The sequence below is a fragment of the Rhinatrema bivittatum genome, chromosome 1, assembly GCF_901001135.1.
Source record: "Rhinatrema bivittatum chromosome 1, aRhiBiv1.1, whole genome shotgun sequence".
In the NCBI taxonomy this organism is placed as follows: domain Eukaryota; kingdom Metazoa; phylum Chordata; class Amphibia; order Gymnophiona; family Rhinatrematidae; genus Rhinatrema; species Rhinatrema bivittatum.
This window is the reverse complement of record NC_042615.1, coordinates 835,138,266-835,162,475: the sequence shown is the minus strand read 5'-3', so window position 1 is coordinate 835,162,475 and position 24,210 is coordinate 835,138,266. Positions and strand designations below refer to the sequence as shown.

General features: G+C 46.8%; 1 protein-coding gene across 1 annotated transcript in view; it reads right to left on the bottom strand.

Annotated features, from left to right (window-relative positions):
* Positions 1-24,210, bottom strand: part of LOC115079620 (talin-1-like) — a 480,705-nt gene that overhangs the window by 217,884 nt on the left and 238,611 nt on the right. The window contains 5 exon segments of the mRNA XM_029583330.1: positions 357-554; positions 850-969; positions 13,448-13,656; positions 13,819-13,921; positions 22,791-22,919. Coding sequence (XP_029439190.1) covers positions 357-554; positions 850-969; positions 13,448-13,656; positions 13,819-13,921; positions 22,791-22,919 — 759 coding nt within the window.

Below are 24,210 nucleotides of genomic sequence, written 5' to 3'. Positions count from 1 at the left end.
GATGAGAACGTGGGAGCTTTTGCACAGCTTAGCAGAGAAAGTGCTGCTTTGTGAGACAAAGTACAAAGCAGAAATAATGCAAACAAGCCAGAAATCAAGATGTGAAGCTGTGTGAGGAGTCTCAGACTCATCAAAACTTCGTTATATCTAAAGTTTATGCACTCAATTCATCCAATAGCATGAGACAGCATAAAAGCATATTGCATTGCGATGCGTAGGAGAGTGAAGAGGACCAGTGCATATTTTGTTAATAAAACACAGAACAAAACAAGCAGTGGGATCAATCACACAGCTAATGTCTTGCACGTGATCTCCAGGCATAGAAAGCAAAAAACCAAATGCAGAGCTGCTCTTACCGGAGACTGCCCTGCCATCTCCACACCAGCTTCCAGGAATTCATTGAAGTCCTGTCCATATTTTCCAGAGGCTTTTGCTAGGTCCTGAGGGGTGCCCCGGGATGCCTGCACCAGCTCATTGGCGGACTGATTCAGACCAGCTGCTGCACGGTTCAGCTGACTCTGGGCCTCTTGGAAATTCTTGGTGCTGGGAGGGAACTAAACCATGAGAGACCGACAACAATAAGGAACTGAAGTCAAACTCTCACAGTAGTAAACCGAGGAAAGGGGCAAAGAGGAAGGTAAGAAATGCAGTAGGAAAAGGAAGACAGAATGCAAGGAGGAGGAAAACTATGAGGATGGGAGAAGGGACCCAGATGTGGCAGAAACCCAGGGAAAGGAGAAAGAGGAAGAAAGACAGGTTGCTAAGGAAGAGGAGGAAGCAAAGTGGGGGAAAGAAAGGGAAGGTTAGGTGCAGAAAACAGAGGAAGAAAAGCTTGCTGAGATCACTCACCGAATCCGCCAGCAACCTCTTACTGGCCTCTCCAATGGTTCGTATGGCAGCATCCACATCTCGCTGTCCAGGCAAGCAATTCACACACCGGTTAAGGGCCTGCGAAACTGCTTTGCCAACCTGGAATCAGAAAACAGCAAACCTTCTAACTTTTGGAAAAGATTTTACACAAGTAATTGACAGGAAACACCACACAGCTCATGGGAGTCATCGTGTGTCTCAGTATAAGACTTGCCCATTGATAAGATTTGTTTCATCTTTTAGAAACCCCTCCTTACAATGAAAAGTCATCTTACCCCGTCAACTTCTGTTCTATTTATTCTCACACCAGTCTGTACCATAGGGTGTACAAGATCAAGACCAGCACTGAATGTCCTGGTCAGCTCTCATGTGATCGTGAACTGCCTCTCCTCGCAGGATATTAAAACTAAGGACCGAATGGTGTAGCCTGGTAGAAGAACTAACGGAACATGAATTGATAGCATAAGACAAAATTCCCATTCCATAACATTTACCCCAAAGTCTGATCATGGATATCCCTAACTGGGTGGAAAATAGCATGACTTGCATTACCCATTCTTTGAAAGTAACACTTGAGGACACCCATTCGTCAATTCTGTACTGTTATGAGAAGACATGACAAGAAATTCAAGCCACTGCCTTGTTTGCCTGCTTCACCTCTGCTTTTGGATGCCTCCTGAAAGTCTGCAGGTTGTAGTAACTATTTTATTTACGTATTTATTATTTAAATGTTTTTATATACCGCTAATAAAATTAGTATCAATTCATCTTGTTTACAATGATACATACATAATGAGTTAAATTAAAAAGACAATACGACAAATATAGATCCAAGATAAAATGTAAAATAATAAAATATTAAAAGGACAGCTAGTTGGACATAAAACAATTTCATAAGAAGTTAGTGGAGGGGGCAGTTAGATAGTTAGGCAATATTGTAAACAGCAGAATAAAGATAAGTTTTTAATGATTTTTTGAATTCTTTGGTGTTTGATATAAGTCTAATATCTTCAGGCAGGGAGTTCCAGAGAGTTGGACCGGCAACTGAAAAAGCTCTTTTGGGGGTTATGTCAAGTCTTGGAGTTTTTATTGTCAGAACCTCAAGAATGCATTTGTCCATTGATCGAAGTTGGCGAGTTGGTTTATAAATCCTTAGCTTAGTGCAGAGCCAAATTGATGATGGGTTGTAAAGTAGATTGTGAATTATGGTGAAGATTTTGTATTTGATTCGATTTGAAATTGACAACCAGTGGAGATGTTGGAGTAATGTGGTCCTTGCGTGATAAATTGTGTAGCAGACGTGCCGAAGAGTTTTGGATAAGTTGAAGTGGATGGATTGTTGAAGCTCGTAAGCCTAGATATAATGAATTGCAGTAGTCGAGACTGGATAGGATCAGACCTTGGGTCACAGATCAAAAATCAGATGGAAACTGGAATGGTTTAAGTTTTCTTAACATCTGTAGTTTAAAAAAGGATTTTTTTTTACTAATGCAGATATATTGTTGGACATAGATAATTTGGAGTCAATAAGTGTGCCTAAGTTTTTGGCACAGGTTGTTATTGGAATTACATGTACTTCAAAGGTGAAATTGTTTGGGGGCTGATGTATCGAATCTGGAATTGTTGATAAGAAGATCAATTCTGTTTTTGAAGCATTCAGTTTTTAACCTGTTCTGTGAAAGCCATGTTTTATGGATTTTACATTTAGTTGTAGTAAGGAGAATGTTTTTTTCCAGGAGTCTGTAAATGGAACTATAAATTACTAATGTTAGCCCAAAAAGAAGGTGATGTAGCACATGAGCTTTCGAGAGCACACTGACTTCTTTAAAGAACTGAACAAAAGCATCTTCTACCCCTTCCGGGCTTTTTAATCTGATAAATATGAGTTTGATTAGCCTTCTTCCAGACCGCTCTGGCCAAGAACGCCCCAGATCTGTCACCAGATTCATAAAATTTAAGCTTTGTATACTTTAAAGTTCTCCCAATTGTTTCTAATTGTAAAGATTTAAGCTCTCTTTTAGCAGATTCCAGGAGCGTGTTGAGAAGTCTTTTTTGTGCTGAATTTCCAATGCTTTAACCTGTGCCATAAGCTTATCTATTTTTTTGTCTCCTCTCCTTTTACAAAAAACTGGCATAACTAATAATTTTGCCCCTCAGAAAGGCCTTAAAAGCCATAATCCTCTAGGGCATTAAAGTCTGAGACAGCAGTTTTTAGCAATACAGGGAAGGGCTTACCTCCCAAGAGTGAAGTGTTCAGACACCAAGTAGAAGCTGGCCTTCGAGGATTATCGAATGAGAAATGCAGCCATATAGGGTGATGATCTGATACAGAACCATTTAAGATATTTGTAGCACCCACTCGAGATATTAAATCTGATGAGCCTAGAAAATACCAAAACTTACAAAACCCAAAAGCAGTCCTCTCTTAATATAAGTCAGCTCCACCACAAATAGGTGATAGCCTTTTCAGTGTAAATACCATTTTTATTTTATTTTATTTATTTAATATTTATTTCATCTTCAGCAACATAATTCTCTTGTTCTTAAAAAATAGCCCTTCACCTAAGGTGTATATTTAAAACATTGCTAATGGTCTTATTTCAATAGCACTCTCTTATGTGGTCTCCTTATTTTGCCAATTTTAAATTGCTTTGTACTTAGACGGTATTTACACTAAAAAGGCTATCACCTATTTGTGGTGGAGCTGACTCAGTAGTACCGGACATACGTGTACATAATAGAATACATGGTCCTCTGTTTGTTGGTAATTTGAGCATAGAAAATAGTCAGTTCTGCTTTACATGTTGTGTCTGGGAGAGTAAAAAGTATAATCTCGCGCCGCAGGGTGATGATGTCTCCAAACGTAAATAAGATGAAGGGTATCCACTCCATCTTTAATATTATGAGAGGTTTGAGATCCATACTTGAATGCAGATGCCCTGTCCATCAATGGATCAAGGCATACGTTCCAGTCACCTCCAATACACAAAGCAACAGTACTGAAAGTTGCCAGCTCATCTGTAGGTATCCGGTAGAATGCAGCCTGATCTGAATTAGGCCCATAAACATTAGCCAAAATAAATCTGACATTCTGCAAGGAGCAATCAAGGAACGCGCACCTATCCTCAGGATCACCGAGGGAACTATGCACCACTAAGGGCACATTTTTATCGATCAGGATACAGATTCCCCTGCTCTTTGAACTATAAAGGGAATAGTACACCGAGCTCACCCATCCAGTTTCAGCTTTTCATGTTCCACGTTTGTAAGAGAGGTTTCCTGAAGTAGCACAATTTGAGCCTTATGTTTATGCGCCATCTGGAAAATGTGCTTCCTTTTAATTGGAGAGGAAATTGCCTTTCTCCGAATGCGCAAGGAATCAATATCAATCATTATGTCCTGGATGGGCTCATATCTAAAACATCATAAAATTGTGTGGTCCTAATATACATCTTAAGGCAGCATGAAACAATTGTAGCCCAAGTTTGCGTAGAAACATTCAATAGAGGATCTTTATGTCCAAATAACACTAAAATGCTGTGTGTGATTCCTTAGTATGCCAGTTAGCCCAAACCTACATTAGGTATACATAAGATCCACTGAAAAACCAAACCTCCTTCTCTTTCCTTAGCACTAATATCTAACCCCTTCCTTACATCCCCATTACCTACACATCTAACTATAAGAACCCCAAACCTCTCCAGTGGGATATTCATCAGAACCCGAGGGGAGGATCTAAGTTGACCTAAACCCCATTAAACGACCCAAACCCTTGAACCTTGACCTACAAACTCCCATCAACCCCTTCACTTAACTGGGCTATCCAGAACCTCCATAACCTCACCCTGACTGACCCCACCATATGACCCAATGAACCCCTCATTCCCTGCAGCCTCACGATCCCAACAATCCATAAAAAAGTAACCATCTCAAGAAACAGCCTCTAATAATCATTAAAAAAATAGTAATAATAAAATAAAACAGCAATGTCCAGTTGCAAAACACCAGGTCCTCTTCACTCGAATGTTGTAAAGATCCCGACCTTTAAAAATAGCAGGTACAGCCCTGAGTTCAGTCAGAGGAAAATATAAATCTGACAGTGTCTGGGCAGCAGGAGCACGCTGGCAAAGTCCCAAACAAAAAAGCACTAATTTGGAAAGAGAGTAGAAAGAGTCAAGTATAGATATGACAATATTGCAGGCAGAAGGCGCATAATGCGGCCTGTATTGCAAACCAGGAGCAGTTGCAGCCGAATCGTGTCAATGTGCTTGCCTTCTGCATCCTCAAAGCCCTCAAAAATCATTGTTAAACAGTTCCCTTTCACAAACAGAGAGCAAAAAGAAAAAAAGGGAATTAAAGTAAGAAAAAAAAATCTTCACTGATCATCTAGGATGAGGATATCAGGGTCCAACGTGCCAGCCCAAAGAACTTCTGAGCCAGTCAAACTGCTGAATTACCAACCGCGCTGCTACCCCCGCCATTTCATCTTGAATCAGAATAGTGTAGAGAAGCCATGAGGCCTAACTAAGCCGCGGCCATGCGACTGCCAGGCTATTCACGCAGCCATTTTTCATGCTCTTTCACAGAGCCAAAATTAAGCGACTGACCTTCACCAAAACTCTCAGTTTGGCAGGACAGAGCATTGCATATCGCAGATAAAGCTGCTGCAGCTGTTTTCACAGTCACAAAGGCTTGTGGTTTTTTGCAGCAACTCAACAGAAAAATCTTGAAAATCCTTATTTTGTTGTCATGGTGAGTCAGATTGCTCAGGGCTCTAGCAGCATTCTTGATACGGCGCTTGTCCATGCACGTGGTCGATTGCCTTGAGCCGGTGTTGGTGCAAGGGCTCTATGAGCACAATCGATTTCAATAGGCACCTCATTACTCTCAAATTTTAGGAGTTCAGGTAGCCATTTGGAAAAATATGCGACCGGCTCGTTCCCCTCTGCTCTCGCAGGTATATCCAAAACCCTGATACTGCATCGAGGAGAGCGAGTCTCTTGGTCGTCGATCTTTTCTCGTGCTTGATGAAAGTTCTTCTTTAGTCTTTCTATCTTTTCAGTTGGTGAGGCAGAGGCGATTTCCACTTTGATTATTTTCATTTCCTGGTTTCCGTGTTGGCTTGCACCATCTTAACAAGCTGCACAACTTTTTCAATGATTATTCCCATATTCTGGTATCCAACGTTTTTGATATTTTACCTGCATAATGTTCCAACAAGCTATGAATATATGCTACATTTTCGTCAGCATCTACAGCCTCATTTGCAGTATCGTCCTCCGATACCGTCCCTTGGCAGGTCTCACCGAATCGGCTCCAGCCTTTTTCCCAGTTTTTTCTCCTGAGTGGCCCACATGGAAGAGATCGATCTCTTCCCTGCTTCTTTAGAAAGGGACTTAGCTAATTAAAGTTGTCAAGATTGAAAAAAAGGTAAATGAAAAAAAGAAAATTAGTAGGAGCTGAAGCCACTTTAGTCAGAGCATGCCTGGAAGTCCAATGGAATCCTCTTTGAAATTACTAAAAGCGAAATTTAAATAAATACATAAATAATAATAAAAAATAATAAGCTGTTTTGAATAGTCAGCATTTTTCAGCAACAAACTTTCAACTTCCAAGACAGCACTTCAAGAAACTTGGATACAACATGGAGAACTGGACCTTGACTATGTTCTCTGAGAAACTCCTCAACTACCAAGTCTAACAACCTTAAAAACTATGGCTTTCTCAGTTAATAGAGGCTACCAATATTACCTTTGAATTGTGATCTTGAATCTTGTCCAGTACTCTCTGAATCATATTTTATTTTCTTATTTTCTCACTTGATGGCCTAAATGCTTCAAGTGGAGAGCCATGTATTAAAATAAAAAAAAAGAATCGAATACAAAATACTAACCATTTTCCACAATGCAATACACAACAGTGAAAGCACATGCCTAAATACCATTATGTGACGACTCAATTCTCAACGCAACACTAGATCAACAAAGCACAGCTAGACATCCCATCAGTCACAACCGCCAAACTCACTATCGTAAGAAAAAGAGCTATATCAATAGCAGGACCTCGCCTCTGGAACTCCCTACCGGAAAACCTAAGACTACAGAACAACACAAAAATATAGAAATCTTCTCAAAACCTGGCTTTTCAGACAAGCCTACAAAGAAGGGATAGGCTAATCGATTACTTTACCTTACCCAAGAATCTTAATTCCCCGTCAAGCACTTTATTATCCACAAACACCACCCAACTTGTATACCAGCTTCATATCCAGTTGAACCTATTAAGTCCGATTACTGTTACTTTATTGTAAATTATAAAAAACACGAGACATCACCGCGCGGTGAAACCACTAACTCTTCATGACATAAAAACCATGACACTACCTGGCTGTATTAACATACACAGTTTGATGATTCATTTTTCTCTTGTTTTAACACCTCCCACAGTTACTTTCTATCCTCATGCCTGTTCTTATAAACCTATGTTTTCTAATTGTTTTCGGAGTGAAGGCCTGCGCCATCTCCCCACAGTTATGAATGTAAACAATCTTTTTTGTAAACCGGTGTTATACCTGTTGTTGTTACACCTGTAAACCGGAGTGAAGGCCATTCGCTAAACTTCGGGGGTGATGGTGTCTAATGATATGAAGTCTGCGAAACAATGCGACAAGGCGATAGCAAAAGCCAGAAGAATGCTGGGATGCATAGAGAGAGGAATATCGAGTAAGAAAAGGGAAGTGATTATCCCCTTGTACAGGTCCTTGGTGAGGCCTCACCTGGAGTACTGTGTTCAATTCTGGAGACCGTATCTACAAAGAGACAAGGACAAGTTGGAAGCTGTACAGAGAAGGGCAACCAGGAAGGTGGAGGGTCTTCATCGGTTGACGTACGAGGAGAGATTGAAGAATCTAAATATGTACACCCTGGAGGAAAGGAGGAGCAGGGGTGATATGATTCAGACTTTCAGATACTTGAAAAACTTTAACGATCCAAAGACAACGACAAACCTTTTCCGACAGAAAAAAATCAGCAGAACCAGAGGTCACGAGCTGAGGCTCCAAGGAGGAAGACTAAGAACCAATGTCAGGAAGTATTTCTTCACGGAGAGAGTGGTGGATGCCTGGAATGCCCTTCCGGAGGAAGTGGTGAAGTCCAAAACTGTGAAGCACTTCAAAGGGGCGTGGGATAAACATTGTGGATCCATCAGGTCCCGAGGACACGTATAAAATAGCAGGTAGCAAAACACTGCACGGAGCGGCAGTAGCCACAGAGGCATTCACGGAGCGGGATGCCAGTGGCCAGTGGTAGGTGTTCCACCTTCATGGAGCAGAAGGATGGAGGGCTGTCATCTTCCAATTAAATTTAAAAAAAAAAACAAAAAAACAGGGATGGGTTCATGGGCTATAGGTATTACCAGTTATTAGGCTTTTCAATATTTGATGATAGTTAATGTGACTTTCAAGGCATACTTCACTTTCAATGCATATCCAGCATAGCTCCCTGCTTCGACAGGGGAGAAGAAAAACTAATACTTCACACATTTCCAGCATTGCCCTCTGCTTCATGGCAGAGAGCTATGCTGCCGCTTACCCAACTAATCAAACTTAATATTTCACTTGGAAGCAGCTCCATCACTGCTCTCTACATTAATAGAGGGGGTGAAAGGGAATTAGAACATAAGGTTACTAAGAGCCAAGAGAAACAGATAAGTATGAGAAAAAATAAGTGTGAAGCTTGCTGGGCAGACTGGATGGACCGACTGGTCTTCTTCTGCCGTCATTTCTATGTTTCTATGTTTTCATACAAATAAATAAATAGATAAAATATAGCAGTGGTACAAAAGTACATCATAAAACATTAGTTCGAATAAAATAAACTAACAGCAGCAACAACATGCTATCAATCAAAAAAACTAACTAAATTCCAAGATGGAACAAGCATAAATAGGCTGATACAATAACACCGTCATAAATGTGGAAATCCAGTCTGCTCTTTTCCAGAACAGCCACACCACAGGAATCTAAGCACTGGAATTAATCAAATGCCTCTGAGACTAACCAAACTTTTAAGGCTTTCCTAAGGACAGATAATAGTGCAGTGACCTAATCTCAAAAGGCAACAAATTCCAAAGATAAGCACCAATGTAACTGAAGGCCTTATTAGGAGTAGCTTTCAGAGTTTTCAGAAAGCGTGCATGGGATAAGTGTTATGTCTGTGTGGATTTGTAAAGAAAGACTGCAAATAATTGGTACTACTGACCATGGAAATCTTTAAAACAAGGCCTAACACCTTAAACTGGGTGTGGCAGATCACTGGAAGCCAATGTAATGACATTCAAAAAGAGGGGTCGTTCACTCATCAAAATCAATGCGAGCAGTCACATTCTTAAGCAACGGTAGGGAATATGAATATTTATGTGGAAGTCCTATCAGGAGGCTATTGCCATTGTATAGGTGTGTAAGAACCAATGCCTGCGCTACCAGGCGATCCACCCAGCCACCCAGCTATCTACATTCCTAATAATCCAATCACCAACTATGATGGCTGACCTAACCCTTCCCTCCTGGGCAGTAGCCCTGGGAGAGATATCCTCTGTGTAAGAGGACAATGCATCACCTGGAGAGCAGGTCCTTGCTACAGGATCCTTTCCTGCTACACCTGGTTGGTGCTCTCCCATCATGAGACCTTCTTCCTCCAAGGCAGCATCAGGGCTGCCAGTCTGAAGTTGGGACTTGACTACTATGTCCCTGAAGGTCTCATCTATATACCTCTCTGTCTGCCTCAGCTCCTCCAGGTCTGCCACTCTAGCATCCAGAGATCGGACTCGTTCTCTGAGAGCCAGGAGCTCTTTGCATCGCATGCACATGTACAACTTCTCACCGGCAGGTAAAGAATCATACATCAAAAGACTGGAAGGCCCCTCCCTCTTGCTGCTGGACTGCTGCAGACACCTGAGGAACTTCGTGGAGATCGCTGACCAGGAAGCCGCTGACAAAGACTTCTGCCCAGCTGCCCCTTACCACTCAGCTTACCAGCTGGACCCCTGAAATTCCTGGGACAACTGCAGGAAACAAGGATGGATGCCCAGAGCCTGAAGTCTCCTTCCCATGACATTAAATGGCCGCCGTGCCTGCTGCAATAGCAGTCAAGCTAACAGGAACAGGCTGTCCCTAGAACCTCACTGATGCGCCCCCTTCCTTGCTGCCTCTGACCACGTGTTTCTTTCCCCCTCTGCTAAATTTCCACCCTTCCAATTGCATCCACCGCACATCACACACAGCACAGTGTTCAGCCTTCTTCCTGCTCTCCTGAAGTGATGCCATGAAGCCGTTCAGCCTCCGCATAAACCTGAACGAGTTTCCTCCTGCGGAGCAGAGCAGCCGCTCCGGACACTGCCTCCCCAGTTGTGGAATTCCTTCTCTTTTTTATTTATTTAACTTTATCCCAGTGTTACAGAAATCAGCCAGAAACTCCAGTGTGAGGAGAAAACAGGAGGATAATCAGCCCAGGAGGAGAGGCCGTGAAATAAAGGGGGGGTTACACAGCCACACAGGCAAGGCCCCAGATCCCAAGGGAAGCCCCCTAGTCCCACGATTAGGCTCACCCAGGGGAGGGAGACCAGTGACTAGTCACCATCTGCTGCCTGGAGAGCATCACCCAATCATCTGGACTGGTCTGGCTGGATGAAGAGGAAACACTGGTTTTTGGTACCCACAAAGAAACCTAAATGAGCTTGAAAATAAACAGCCATGCTTACAATTTATAAACACCTAAAATCTGTGACATGCTGTGGGGCTCCTGAGCTGCTCTTAGCTGGATTAGCCTGCAGTTTAGCTGACCGGTTCCTGCTGATTCTCCCCTTGCCTAAGTGCTGTATCTTATTTTATTTATTATTTAAGGTTTTTATATACCGGCAATCATGAAAACATATCTTGCTGGTTTACATGAAACGGGAGTGCATTAAATACATCAACTAGAACTGTGGTGATCGAAGGAGCAGTTACAAATAACAAGGGTAGCAGAACTTGGAGAAGAAGGAAGAGATAGGAAAGAATAAACGGTTAAACGGTAAACAAATAAATTAAATGCTATGTAAAAATGGCATGATTAATGGCTGAATATTTGAAGTCCTTGGTTTGTATCTATGACTTGTGATATTAGATTGTGTCTTGGAAAGCTTGCTTGAATAACCAAGTCTTAAGTCTTTTCCTAAAAGTTAAGAGGCAGGGTTCCAGTCTGAGATCTGTAGGAATGGAATTCCACAGGGAAGGGCCAGCTGTGGAGGTGGCACGATCTCTTAAGGTGATGTGTCTGGTCATTTTCGCAGGGGGAACTTTGAGGGCGCCTCTGTAAACATCTCTGGTCGGTCTTGTCGAGTTGTATACTTGGAGGGGGATTTGTAGATCGAGGGAGATGCGCTGATGAATAGTTTTGAAGATGATACATATGGCTTTGTACATGATACGGAAGTGTACGGGTAGCCAATGTAGCTCTTTCAGAATGGGAGATATGTGGTCTCTCTTTCTTGTGCCTGTTAGTAATCGGGCTGCTGAGTTTTGAACCATCTGTAATGGTTTGCAATAGGATGAGGGCAGACCTAGCAATAGGGAATTGCAATAGTCTATTTTTGAAAAAATGACTGCTTGGATGATTGATCTGAAGTCTTGAGCATGGAAAAGAGGTCTTATCCTCTTCAGAACCTGGAGTTTATAGAAGCAGTCTTTGGTTGTTTTGTTGATATGTGCCTTGAAGTTTAGCCGGTTGTCTATTATCACTCCTAAGTCTCTAACATGTGTGGTAGGTAGGTTGGTAGGAAGAGTAGTATTAGAGATATTGTTTTCAGGAGCGATGAGTAGGATTTCAGTCTTGGATGAGTTTAAGATGAGGTGTAAGCTGTTTAGTAATTGTTTGATTTTCTGGTGGCATGATTCCCAGTAGTCAAGAGTTTTAGAGTATGTGTCTTTGATGGGGATGATAATTTGGATATCATCTGCGTAAAGGAAATACTTTAGATTGAGGTCGGTGAGAAGTTGGCAGAGAGGAAGAAGATAGATATTAAATAGAGTCGGAGATAATGAAGAACCTTGTGGGACTCCTATGACAGAGTCAAATCTTGAGGATTCCTTGTTTTGGAGTTTAACTTTGTAACCTCTGTTATTGAGAAAGGTTTTGAACCAGGATAGGACGGTGCCGCTGATTCCTATAGACGAAAGCTGGTTTAGGAGGATGGCATGGTTGACCGTGTCGAACGCTGCGGATAGGTCTAACAAGATCAGTAGGAAAGAATTTCCTTTATCTAGGCCCATTAAAATATGATCTGTCAGCGAGGTGAGGAGGGATTCTGTGCCTCTATTTTTTCGGAAGCCGTGTTGTGGGGTGAAGAAAAGATTGTTGTCTTCAATGAAATCTGAGAGTTGAGAGTTCACTAGTTTTTCCATGATCTTGGCGATGAATGGAAGGTTAGCTCCCATTCATCGCCAAGTATCTCTTGGCTTTCGCTGCATCTTGCATACTTTTTGATTTGGAACAGGATGGGCATAAATTGATCCACACAAGATTCGCCCTTGATAGAGCAGATGTAGTTTTTGCATGTACTACAGTACTTGAGTGCAAATTTTTCAAGTGAATTTAGCACAAGTTTGCTTTGAAAATTTGAGGTAAAGTCTACACATAAAATGTGTGTAGTTATAAAATTACCCTCTAAACAAAATGAGAGAAAAAGACCAGACTGGCCCATCCAGTAATTCCAGTAGAGATTCTTCTATTTGGGGTAGAGCAGCAAAGAAACTTCCATATGCAACCCAGCACCAACTCCCAGTCCCCATTTGTGTCTTTCACCTGTGACCTCTCGATCCTTTTCCCATACCCATCTCAAGTGAGCCCAGAATCAGTTAAAGTACAAGGCCTCCACCACCTTACCAGTCGGCCACTCAGGTCTTGTCATCGTTATCTAGGGTCCTCAGAAGACCAGCATTAAAATCCAACCCCCAGGTCCCCCTGCCACATCTTATCAGCAAGTTTTCAGAGTCCACACTGTGGACAAAACTGGTGAAAGCATTGTTCAAAGCATCCAGCCTTCCCAGTGTTACTGAGTTTTAGCTTCTAACCATGGTCACTGCGTGAAGGTCACCCCATGGCATCCTGGGAAGCCTGATGCAGCCACACCACTTCTGCCAGGGCTCAGAGCCCAGGTTTTACTCCTCCTGCTTTAATAATACCTTTCAGATATTGGAATCTCTCTATCATATTCCCCTCCCTCTCCCCTCGGGTGTGTATAGGAAAATTCTCAAGGCTCACCTTACATGGCTTTCGGTAAAGACCACACATTATTTTAGTTAACTTTCTTTGGACCACCTAGGCTCCTTATACCCTTTCAGAACTGAACCCGATACTGAGACAATACCACTTTAGAAATGTCACTTCCCATGCACTACAGCATCCCCCTGGCTCTGGCTGCTGCTTTATCATACTATTTCATCATCACCAGATCATCAGACACAATCCCCCCAGAGTTTCTCAGCTTCTCATCCCCCAAATGTACAAGATTATGTATGGTTTGGGACAAGCACATGTCTTACCTGGGCGAGTCTCTGCTGGCTCTCGGGATCTCCTGGCTTACCCACAGCCCTCTTTGCTTCCTCAATCAAGTTGCCTGCTTTGTCCATCACGTCGTTGGCACACTCCAGCATGGCGCTCTGCACTTGTGGGTCGGAGGTGTTAGCAGCAACCCCGCGTGCGGCCTGGCTCAGGGCCCGTAAGGCCTGGGCCACATCCCGGGCAGCAATCCCTAGCAAAGACAGCACAAATGAATATTAACACGGGGGGGGACCTGCAGAGATCCCCTACCGGCGCAGGAGAGGAGAAACCGCACGCAGCTGTGTCTGCGGGAACGGTGCCAGGGAGTGAGTGGGTGTCCCTGTGCTGCACCAGACCACATCGGTCTCCGTACCTGTGTAGTTCTCATTGCCCTGTGTCACCTCTCCCAGCAGCTGGGCGATGGCTGAGCTCACTGCTTTTGTACTGTTACCCAGGTCCTGGGCACATTTCTCCATCTGTGGAGGAAGGACAGAATTACTAAACTTCTACGTCTCCGGTCCTTTATCACAAATAGCTTCCCAATTCTTTTTATAGGCTGCTGCAGCGGGATTTAAAAATGAATGTGATGCAATAATTAGAAGTAATAATGTAAATCTGGAACTGCATACATTCATTTTTATATCCCACCTCTCACAAGCAGCTAATGGCAGCAAATGAAAGTACAACACAAGGGGTGCAGCGCACACACAGAGAGCACGATATGGCAGGAAATGAAAGTACAACACAAGGGGTGCAGTGCACACACAGAGAGCAGTATAGGGAAGCAAATGAAAGTACAACACAAGGGGTGCAGTGCACACACAGAGAGCACGATATGGCAGGAAATGAAAGTACAACACAAGGGGTGCAGTGCACACACAGAGAGCACGATATGGAAGCAAATGAAAGTACAACACAAGGGGTGCAGTGCACACACAGATAGCACGATATGGAAGCAAATGAAAGTACAACACAAGGGGTGCAGTGCACACACAGAGAGCACGATATGGAAGCAAATGAAAGTACAACACAAGGGGTGCAGTGCACACACAGAGAGCACTACATGGAAGCAAATGAAAGTACAACACAAGGGGTGCAGTGCACACACAGAGAGCAGTATAGGGAAGCAAATGAAAGTACAACACAAGGGGTGCAGTGCACACACAGAGAGCACGATATGGAAGCAAATGAAAGTACAACACAAGGGGTGCAGTGCACACACAGAGAGCACTATATGGAAGCAGAATGTAAAACACCAGTACTAGGATCTTGACAAGGCAAAGGAAAATTAGTTTCTTACCTGATAATTTTCGTTCCTGTAGTACCAAGGATCAGTCCAGGACACCTGGGTTGTGACTCCGCACCAGTAGATGGAGACAGAGCAAAACTTGTGGGCGGAGCCATATATGCCCCTGTGCCAGTCACAGCCCCTCAGTCATACGAATGTCAAAGTAGAAAAGCCATAATACAACATAGCTAACCATACAAACTCGTCAGGTAAACGAAAATAACTCCAACACCCCCACAGGAACCAGACTCTCCAAACCAAGAGAGCGAAGTACAAGGGGTCAGTGTACTGAAGACAACAATGAGCGGACTCTCCGTTATAACAGCGCAGCACTGCGGGCGGGATCCTGGACTGATCCTTGGTACTACAGGAACGAAAATTATCAGGTAAGAAACTAATTTTCCTTTCCCTGTACGTACCAGGATCAGTCCAGGACACCTGGGATGTACCAGAGCTAACTTACCGAGGGTGGGAAGCAGAGAGTCCCGCTCGGAGTACCCTCTCTCCAAAACCCCCGCAATCAGTAGCCCGAACATCCGATCGGCAATGTGTAATGAAGGTATGTAACGACTTCCAGGTAGCAGCCCTGCAAATCGCTTGAGGCGACACCTGTGAAAATTCCGCCCAAGACGCCACTTGAGACCGTGTCGAGTGAGCCGTGAGGCCCCCAGGAATAGGTTTTCCTCCCGCACAAGGTATGCCGAACCAATGGTTCCTTGTTTGCCAACAGACAATCGTCTTGCGGGATGCTGCGGCCCCTTTCTTTGGACCCGAAAAGGAAAACAAAAGATCTGCCATCGGTAGCGTGGAAGGGAACTCCGCACAACAAGTCCCTTGAAGTCCCTCGCTGGAGGATCAGAGGAGCTCCCGTCCGCAAAGCGGGCAGCCCCACTGACTGATGCCGATGAAAAGACGAAACGACCTGAAGGAGAAAGGTAGGGATCGGACACAAGAATACCCCCGAATCAGAAAGACACAAAACGGTACTCTACAGGAGAGAGCCTGCAACTCAGAAAAGCGCCGCGCCGAGGCAAGCGTCACCAAAATACCGTCGTCAAAGAGAGATCCAGAAGAGTTGTGCGCTTCAAGGGTGCAAACGGTGCCGAGCACCAGGTGGAAAGAACCGAATTGGAAAACGCAATGGTGGACGGAGAAGCTTGGCCCCCCAGAGAAAACGGGAAAACATCCGGACCCGCAAGCAACCAAGCGCGGACCCCCCGGGAACTGCATGCCAAGCCTTTGGCCAGACCAGCCTGGAGAAGCCAGAACATCAGATACCGAAGCGGCAGTGGAATCCACACCCCGCTACACGCACCTTACCGCAAAGACTACCCAGGCCCGGACGTACGCCAAGGATGGAGACTGCTGCCCGGAACCTCAGCAGCATAGTCACCAGCGCGGCAGAGTAACCTTCCCCGTTTAGCCGAGTCGTCTCAAAACGCCAGGCCGCGAGACAGAAGGGATTCTCATCCTCCCAACAGACGGGGCCCTGACGGAGGAGCCACGCGAATCCCTGGAGACGGATGGGACGCATGGGAGCCGCCACCGACAAACTGAACAAGGTCCGCGAACCACGGACGGTGAGACCATGCCGGAGCCCCCATGATCACGTTGAACACGTTGAACGGGTGCAAATCTATGCGGCGCATAATCGTGCCGAACATCGGCCACGGAGGAAAGACGTACAGCCGGACATCCGTCGGTCAGGGAAGCACCAAGGCGTCGACTCCTTCTGCTGCTCTTCCTCGGCGCCGACTGAAGAATCGTGGAGCCTTCGCATTATGGCCTGTGGCCAACCAGTCCACGTGGCCTGTGGCCCTCCAGTCCATGTGGGGAATACTCCACGTCTTGCAGATGAGGCGAAACTTCGACCGCCAGCTCCCATGCCCCGGGATCCAGATGATGACGGCAGAAAATCCGCCTGGACGTTGTCGACCCCGATGATGTGAGAGGCTGCAATGTATGTGAAGCTGCAATGGACGTGAGATTTTGCTCCGACCAAGCCATCAAGAGCCGCGCCTCGTCTGCTACCTGTGGACTTCTCGTCCCTCCTTGGCGAGTGATGTAGGCCACTGCGGTTGCGTCGTCCGACAAAACACAGACTGCCCGTCCCCTCAGCAGAGGTAGGAACGATTGCAGTGCCAGACGGACCGCTCTGGTCTCCAGTCGGTTGGTAGCCCATCGGGCTTGAGACGCTGACAGTAGGCCTTGAACTGACGTCCCTAGGCAGACTGCTCCCCATCCGGAGAGACTGGCATCCGTGGGCACCACTGTCCGGTTGGGCAATAGGAGTGACCCTGGAGAGGTCAAAAGACTGGAATCGAGCCACCAGGACTGGCCGGATCTCGCCCGGCCTACGAGTGGAAATGGACGGTAGAATGCTTCCGAAACCGGCTGCCAGCGGGATGGTAAGGACGCCCGCAATGGCCGTAGATGAGCAAACGGCCAGTGGACCAACACGAGAGTGGAGGCCATAGTACCCAGGACCATGAAGTAATCGCCGACCCGCGGTAGCCGGAGCGACAGCAAGCGCCTCACTTGAGCCTGTAGTTTGCACTTTCCTTCCTGTGATAGGAACGCCCTGCCCCGTTTCATCGAATACGGCTCCAAGGCATTGCAGGGTCTGCGTGGATACCGGCGGGGGTACCAATGGACTTCTTGTTGAACTCGACTAGCCAGCCTAGAGACTGCAGGAGTTGTAGGCCCCTGGCCACTGACAGTCGACACTGATCCTCGGACTTCGCCCGAATCAACCAATCGTCCAGGTAAGGATGAACCAGAAATCCTCCCGGCGAAGTTGCGCCACCACCACGACCATCATCTTCGTGAAAGTACAAGGCGCCGTTGCGAGCCCCAAACGGGAGAGCCGTGAATTGATCCTTAGGCATCGCTGAAGAGAAGGTGGAATGCCTACATGAAGGTACGCCTCCGTGGAACCTAGTGAGGCTAGGAACCCTCCTGGACGCACCGAGGCGATCACCGACCGAATAGTCTCCATTTGGAAGTGAGGCACCCGCAGGCATCTATTCACCCCTGTTAGATCCAGGATTGGTCTTGAAGTGCCGTCGTTCTTTGGAACAATGAAGCAAATAGAGTGACGTCCTTCGCCGTGCGGACTGATCGGAACGGAGGAAATGGCTCCCAAATGTTCCATGCCCCGGATGGTGATTAGCACTGCTGCCTTCGCTTCGGGAGCCTTGCACGGCGAGACCAGGAATTAGTGTGCTGGGGAACGAACAAAATCTAATGCGTAGCCGTGCGTCATCACGTTGCGGACCCCCTGGCCCGATGGTATCCAGGCCCCCTCGCTGACGGGGCTCCACCCTGTCTATCGGAGCGTGTACCCCGAAAAGACTGCTGCCATTGATGGTTACGGGAAGAAGCCGACCTATAAGAAGAACCGGTAGACCTGTGATGACGCGACTTCCTGGGCCCTCGGAACCGGGATCTGGGCGAGCAGACGGAGCGCGCCCTGAATCTGTCCTCGGGCAGCTGCTGTGAACGAACCATCTGCAGCCAGGTTGCGCAGCCACAGCAGCAACGCGCCGAAACAGCCGCCACCCCGGACCTAGCGGACGTACGCAGCAAATCGTGGAGAGTATCTGCCCCATACGCTATTGCTGCCTCCAACCTATCTGCCTGTGATGCCTCTTCCGCCGACAGACCTGCATTCGCCTGAAGAATATGGGCCCAGCGCAGACTCGCTCACATAGCGAAGTTGGTACAGAAAGCAGCCCGCACACCCAGGGCAGTCACCTCAAAATCTTCTTGAGTTACACGTCCAGCTTCCTATCCTGTATATCCCGGAGAGCCGTGGCTCCCGTAACCGGAATGGCCGACCTCTTCGTCACCGCAGAGACTGCGGAATCCACCTTGGGCCGGCAAAGGAGTGCCAGCACATCCTCCGGTAGCGGGTAAATCTTGTCTATGGCCGTACCGACCTTAAAGGCGTATCCCATTCATTGAACAGGAAAACTGTCGATGAAAATTGAAAAGGAAAATCCTACTGTCGGCCCCGAGAGACCTATGCTCCTCTTCCTTGGAGAGCATCGGATCCAGGATTGCCTCATGGCAGATCCATGTTTGTCTCTCGACGGGCCCCCCCCAGCTGAGCCTCCATTGCCAGTTCCTGAAGCATTGCTGGAGTTAGTAGGTACAGTTCCTCCCTGCGAAAATAGTCGTACCACCTGGGGGACATCCCCTTCTATGGCGAGTGCTCCTTTGCCCGCACTGGGCTGGGCAGGACCGTCCGCAGCCGAGGACCGTCCGCAGCCGCCTCCCCGGCCCCCATCAGGGACTCCTCTGGAGACTCTGAGTCAACTGCCGATGAAGAATCCGTCTCAGACTCCTGAGGTACGCCACGCGGCGGACGCTTCCCCCCGCGAGGGCTCCCGAGAGCCCCACGCAACATCCATAGTGTTCTAGCCTTCGGAACAGACCTGCGGGTGGCCCCCCCCCCCGCGCGACGCCCCTCCGGCAGCGCTAAATATGCTTATATTTTAAAAACCCTGCACAACAGAAGCGCAAAAAAAAAAAAAAAAAAACCAGATAAAAATCTGAAGAACCATCCGCGGGAGTCAACGGGGAACGAGGCCCCTCCGTAGGGACCCCCCCCCGCCGGATCCCGCTGCGGGGAAAGCGCGGGGGGCAGGGCTGTATCCCCTGTTGTGAACCGAGCGATTTCGCGGCCGGAACTAAAATGGCCGCCGCGCGCGCACAGTGCAGGAGAAAAACAAACATCTTGGGGCCGAACAGTCGAGCCCCCCCGCGCAGCGGCGATTGCGCGGTTCTGGACTGGGCCCCCCGAGGCGCTCCGGACACTCCCTCTCTGCCCGTGCGACCGTAGCTGCAGAGGCCCTGCCACGAAAAGCGTGCGCGAGCCGAGCCGCAGGCCCGGCAGGCCGACCCTCGTGGCCTGCCGGCGAGCGCAACGAAAAAACGGGCGGGAAACGCGGCGAAATGTGAAGTAAAAGTAAGAATTCAAAATCGGCGACCTCCCTCCTGCTACCGGCGCCCCCCCCTCAAAACGGAGCGAAGACGCGAGGGAACGGAGAGCCGCACAACGAAACAAAAACCCTTTTTTTTTTTTTTTTTTTTAAACAAAGCTTGCAGCTGTCCTTGGTTCTGGAGCCCTTTTCCTGCAGGGGTGAGTGAACCGGGCTCCCCGGTGTCACCCCTGACGCTGCCACTAGCTCAGCCGGGTCCTCAACCCTGGCAGCGGCCTCAACCGGGGGAGGGTAGTCCCCTCAGGACCTCTCAACCCCCCCGGGAGGCAGGGCACCCGGGACTAAAATTAAAAACAAAACCCAATTTGCCACGAATACCTCGCAAAAACAGTCAGGCCTAACAAAATTAGCCCCTAAAAACCAAAACTGACTAACCACCAAAATCAGGTCAGGCAGGGCTGTGACTGGACCTGCACCATCTACTGGAGACAGAGTAAGACTGAGGGGCTGTGACTGGCACAGGGGCATATATGGCTCCGCCCACAAGTTTTGCTCTGTCTCCATCTACTGGTGCGGAGTCACAACCCAGGTGTCCTGGACTGATCCTGGTACGTACAGGGAATGTTCAGCAGGCCAGATTCAGCCACGAACCATGGATTACTTTAATGCATCCTTAATGTATGCAGAGGGAACAGGGCCTTGTTTGAAAAGCAGGTTATGAAGAAATGCAAGCTGAAAGAGCCCTGAATATTACTGGGACGCATGAACTACAGAAACCGGGATCTCGCCTGTTGTGGAGTAATAGCTGCAATGTGCCAGGACTCTTTCTCAGCGTTCACAGCGGCACAGTTAAAGGCCTTTCCTAATCAGAGGGACATTCCAGGTTGCTCAAACTTTATTTTATTGCGGCTCCTCAGCACTGGGCCATCAGCTTCCTCTCCTTCCCCCACTGCACCCCCTAGCATAATACCTTTCTGTCTCTCCCCGCCAACCCTCCACACCCAGGTATCAGTATCTTCCCTGCCCTTAACTCCCGCCATCAGCACCATATTCCCTTCCTTTCCATTCCTCTTGCATCACCACCTTCCCTTCCTCCCAGCCCCCTGCCATCAGCACCACCTTCCCTTCCCCTGGCTCCTCTCCTGCATCACCACCTTCCCCTTCCTCCCAACCCCCTGCCATCAACACCACCTTTCCTTCCCCTGACTCCTCTCCTGCATCACCACCTTCCTTTCCCCTGACTCCTCTCCTGCATCACCACCTTCCCTTCCCCTGGCTCCTCTCCAGCATCACCACCTTCCCTTCCCCTGGGCTCCTCTTCTGCATCACCACCTTCCCATCCCTCCCAGCCCCCTGCCGCCAGCACCACTTTCACTTCCCCTGGCTCCTCTCCAGCATCACCACCTTCCCTTCCCTCCCAGCCCCCTGCCGCCAGCACCACCTTCCCTTCCCCTGGCTCCTCTCCTGCATCACCACCTTCCCTTCCCCTGGCTCCTCTCCAGCATCACCACCTTCCCTTCCCTTGGGCTCCTCTCCAGCATCACCACCTTCCCTTCCCCTGGTTCCTCTCCAGCATCACCACCTTCCCTTCCTCCCAGCCCCCTGCCGCCAGCACCACTTTCCCTTCCCCTGGCTCCTCTCCAGCATCACCACCTTCCCTTCCCTCCCAGCCCCCTGCCGCCAGCACCACCTTCCCTTCCCCTGGCTCCTCTCCAGCATCACCACTTTCACTTCCCTTCAATCACCTTCCAATTCCTTCAACCCTCCAGGCATCACCACCATCTTGCTTTTCCTCCCTCCATCCCAGGCATCATTTCCTGCCCCCTCTGGATCACCTCCAGCTGAAAGAGGAAACTCTACCTACTGCCCCCACTTTTTCTGCTGCTTAAGTGTGCAGGGTCAGTGGGTCTTGCGCGACTACGTGGCCCTGCGACGTTCTGACTGCAGAAGGAAGCCAGCAGAGAGAGCAGCGGGAGGCCATAACACAGGGGGACTGATGGAGGCAAAGACTTTGCTGCCTGCTGTGGTCGCTCTCTTTTCCCATCTGCAGGTGGCCAAACCTTTAAAGCACACCTGAGGTTCAGCCACTGCACACCGGTCGTAAACTTGGTGTCTTGGAAATCAAAGTCAGAGCCAGAAGGGAACTGGTGACGCCAGCACAAGCACCACCTTCACGTGAGCCAAAATGAGGATTAACAGACTCTATACAGGTGACATTCGGGTTTTTTATTCTATTTGCATCTATTATAGATGACGTTTTTACTCTAATCACCAAATGTTTGGAATCGATAAATCAATAGCCGACAACTAATCACTTAAGATTATACATAGGGAAAGCTGAGATGGACCTACCTTCTCCCTCCCTCTTCACATGTAATGAGCTCAGGGGCATAACTTGAACCAGAACTTTCCTTACACCTCGAGGTAAAAGATATTGTAAGAAACATCTTTCCAAGGATATGTTATATCCGGCCATGGCAAAATATCGGGCCCTTTATTTTAAGGAGGGATCTGCTGGTCTTTGATATTAGTTCTCACACTTTATTTCATTTAATTTGATTAAATCGATCCAGTTTAATATTTTTTCTAGCATATGGTAGATTTTAATGCCTGACTTGTAACTAGCTATGGCTTAGTGCAATGCTGCTTATAGACAGGATACCTATAGAGCATGGCTCTAATTTCTGTCCTGGGTTTTCATTCTGCTATTAATTTACCGCTGTAAACCGTTTTGATCAATATTTGTATTGGTAAACGGTATATAATACGTTAAATAAATAAATAAAATAATTAATGTGATTATGAATGCAGGATCGTACAGATTAGACATTTTAAAAATAAATGTGTCAGTATACCACTCCAAAATGTACAATGTGGAAAAGGTTTATAATAGCTGTATAATGATAGACTGAATAAGGGCGCAGAGCAGGAAGCTGGAAAATGGTGAATAATTTCCCCAAGCAAACCTCCAACACTGCAACCCGTCAATATACACGGCTTAAGGTGGCATCCCAGCTCCATTCCTCAGCTGGCAGCCTCTGGTCCTGTGTCCAACGGCTGGAATGGGCTGAGCTCGCTCACTTTGAATAAGCACAGGAGGAGCTCACTCACCGTTTCCCCAGGGAGCGGCTTTAACTTGCCCTCTCGGGCGGCAGCCTTCGCCTCCTGTAGGTCTTGTTCCAGGTTACGGATTAAATTCAAAGCAGAGTCAATCTCTAGAGGGCCACATGCCTCCTGAGCCTGAAAGAGCAAAATACACACCACCTCATTTTATTTCCATCTCACAGCTGTGTGCAATAAGGAGACATTGAGTTTTACTTGATAATTTCCAGTCCACCAGTCCAAATTTATTTATTTATTTATTTATTTATTTATTTATTTAGAGGACTTTATATACCGATGAACGTTGGGAACATCTCATCGGTTTACAAGAAACAACGTGTGGCAAACTGCGCTTTACAGAGAAACTTGATGTGGGTTTTCTCCCCCTACTAGCAGATGGAGGCAGAGGACACTTTTTTCCCCTTGACATCACCACTGGTAATTACCATTATGTAGTTCCAGCAAAAAGCCAATATTCAATGACAAACTTTTAAATAATATATACATAGTTTTAAACACTTAAAGGCTCCTCCAAAGAAATGATCTTTCCAAATTTTTCTTAGATAAATGAAGAGGAAGAAAAAGAGGGCACGAAAAGTAAACCTCACTTTCCTCTTAATCTCTGCAAACCTAGGTACATCGCTTCAAAGACTGCACAGGAGGGTCCTGGACTGGTGTCGTAGGATTCAAGGAAAGGAAATTACCAGGTAAGACTAAATTTCTTCTCCCTTATCATCCTGCAACACCAGTCCAGGCGCGTGGGACGTATGCAAGCCCAATTAATCCGGGAGGGAGGACGTTTTGGCTGCATCCACTTGTGCATGAACATGCAGACTGAAATATTTAGTGAAAGAATGTAAGGAAGACCAAGTGACCATCTTCAAAATATCCTCCAGGGAAAATCTCTGCTCAAGAAGAAATTTAAGCTTTCGCTAAGTTTGCCTGAAGAACAACTAGAGGCAGCCGAGCGACATTTCAATAAATAAGCTGAATCAGTGGTTTTTTTTTTTCTCCTTTTAAACCATCTAGCCAAATATGCTTTATAAGCTGTATCACCTTTACAAAGCCCGGCAATTATCAGATTTTCAAAAAAAGGATTAGAGACTGCTAAATACCTAGAAAAACCGAAAGGACATCCAATAACCACAGTGATCTCTCTACCGTGACACTACCTTTCTGTGAACACCAGGAGAGACAGACAGTGTCTGATTTAAATGGATACAGAAAACTGGTCAGGTAAGAAGGACTGGTCTATGAGACACTGAGAACAACGAGAAGACCAGAAAAGGATTTCTGCAAGACAGGCTTGTAATTTAGAAATGCCTCTAGCAGAACAAATGGCCACCAGAAAAATCATGGTCAGCGATAAAACTCAGAGAAAAGCACTTTTAAGTGGCTTGTGCGGCAAGTCCACTAAAGCTCAATGAAC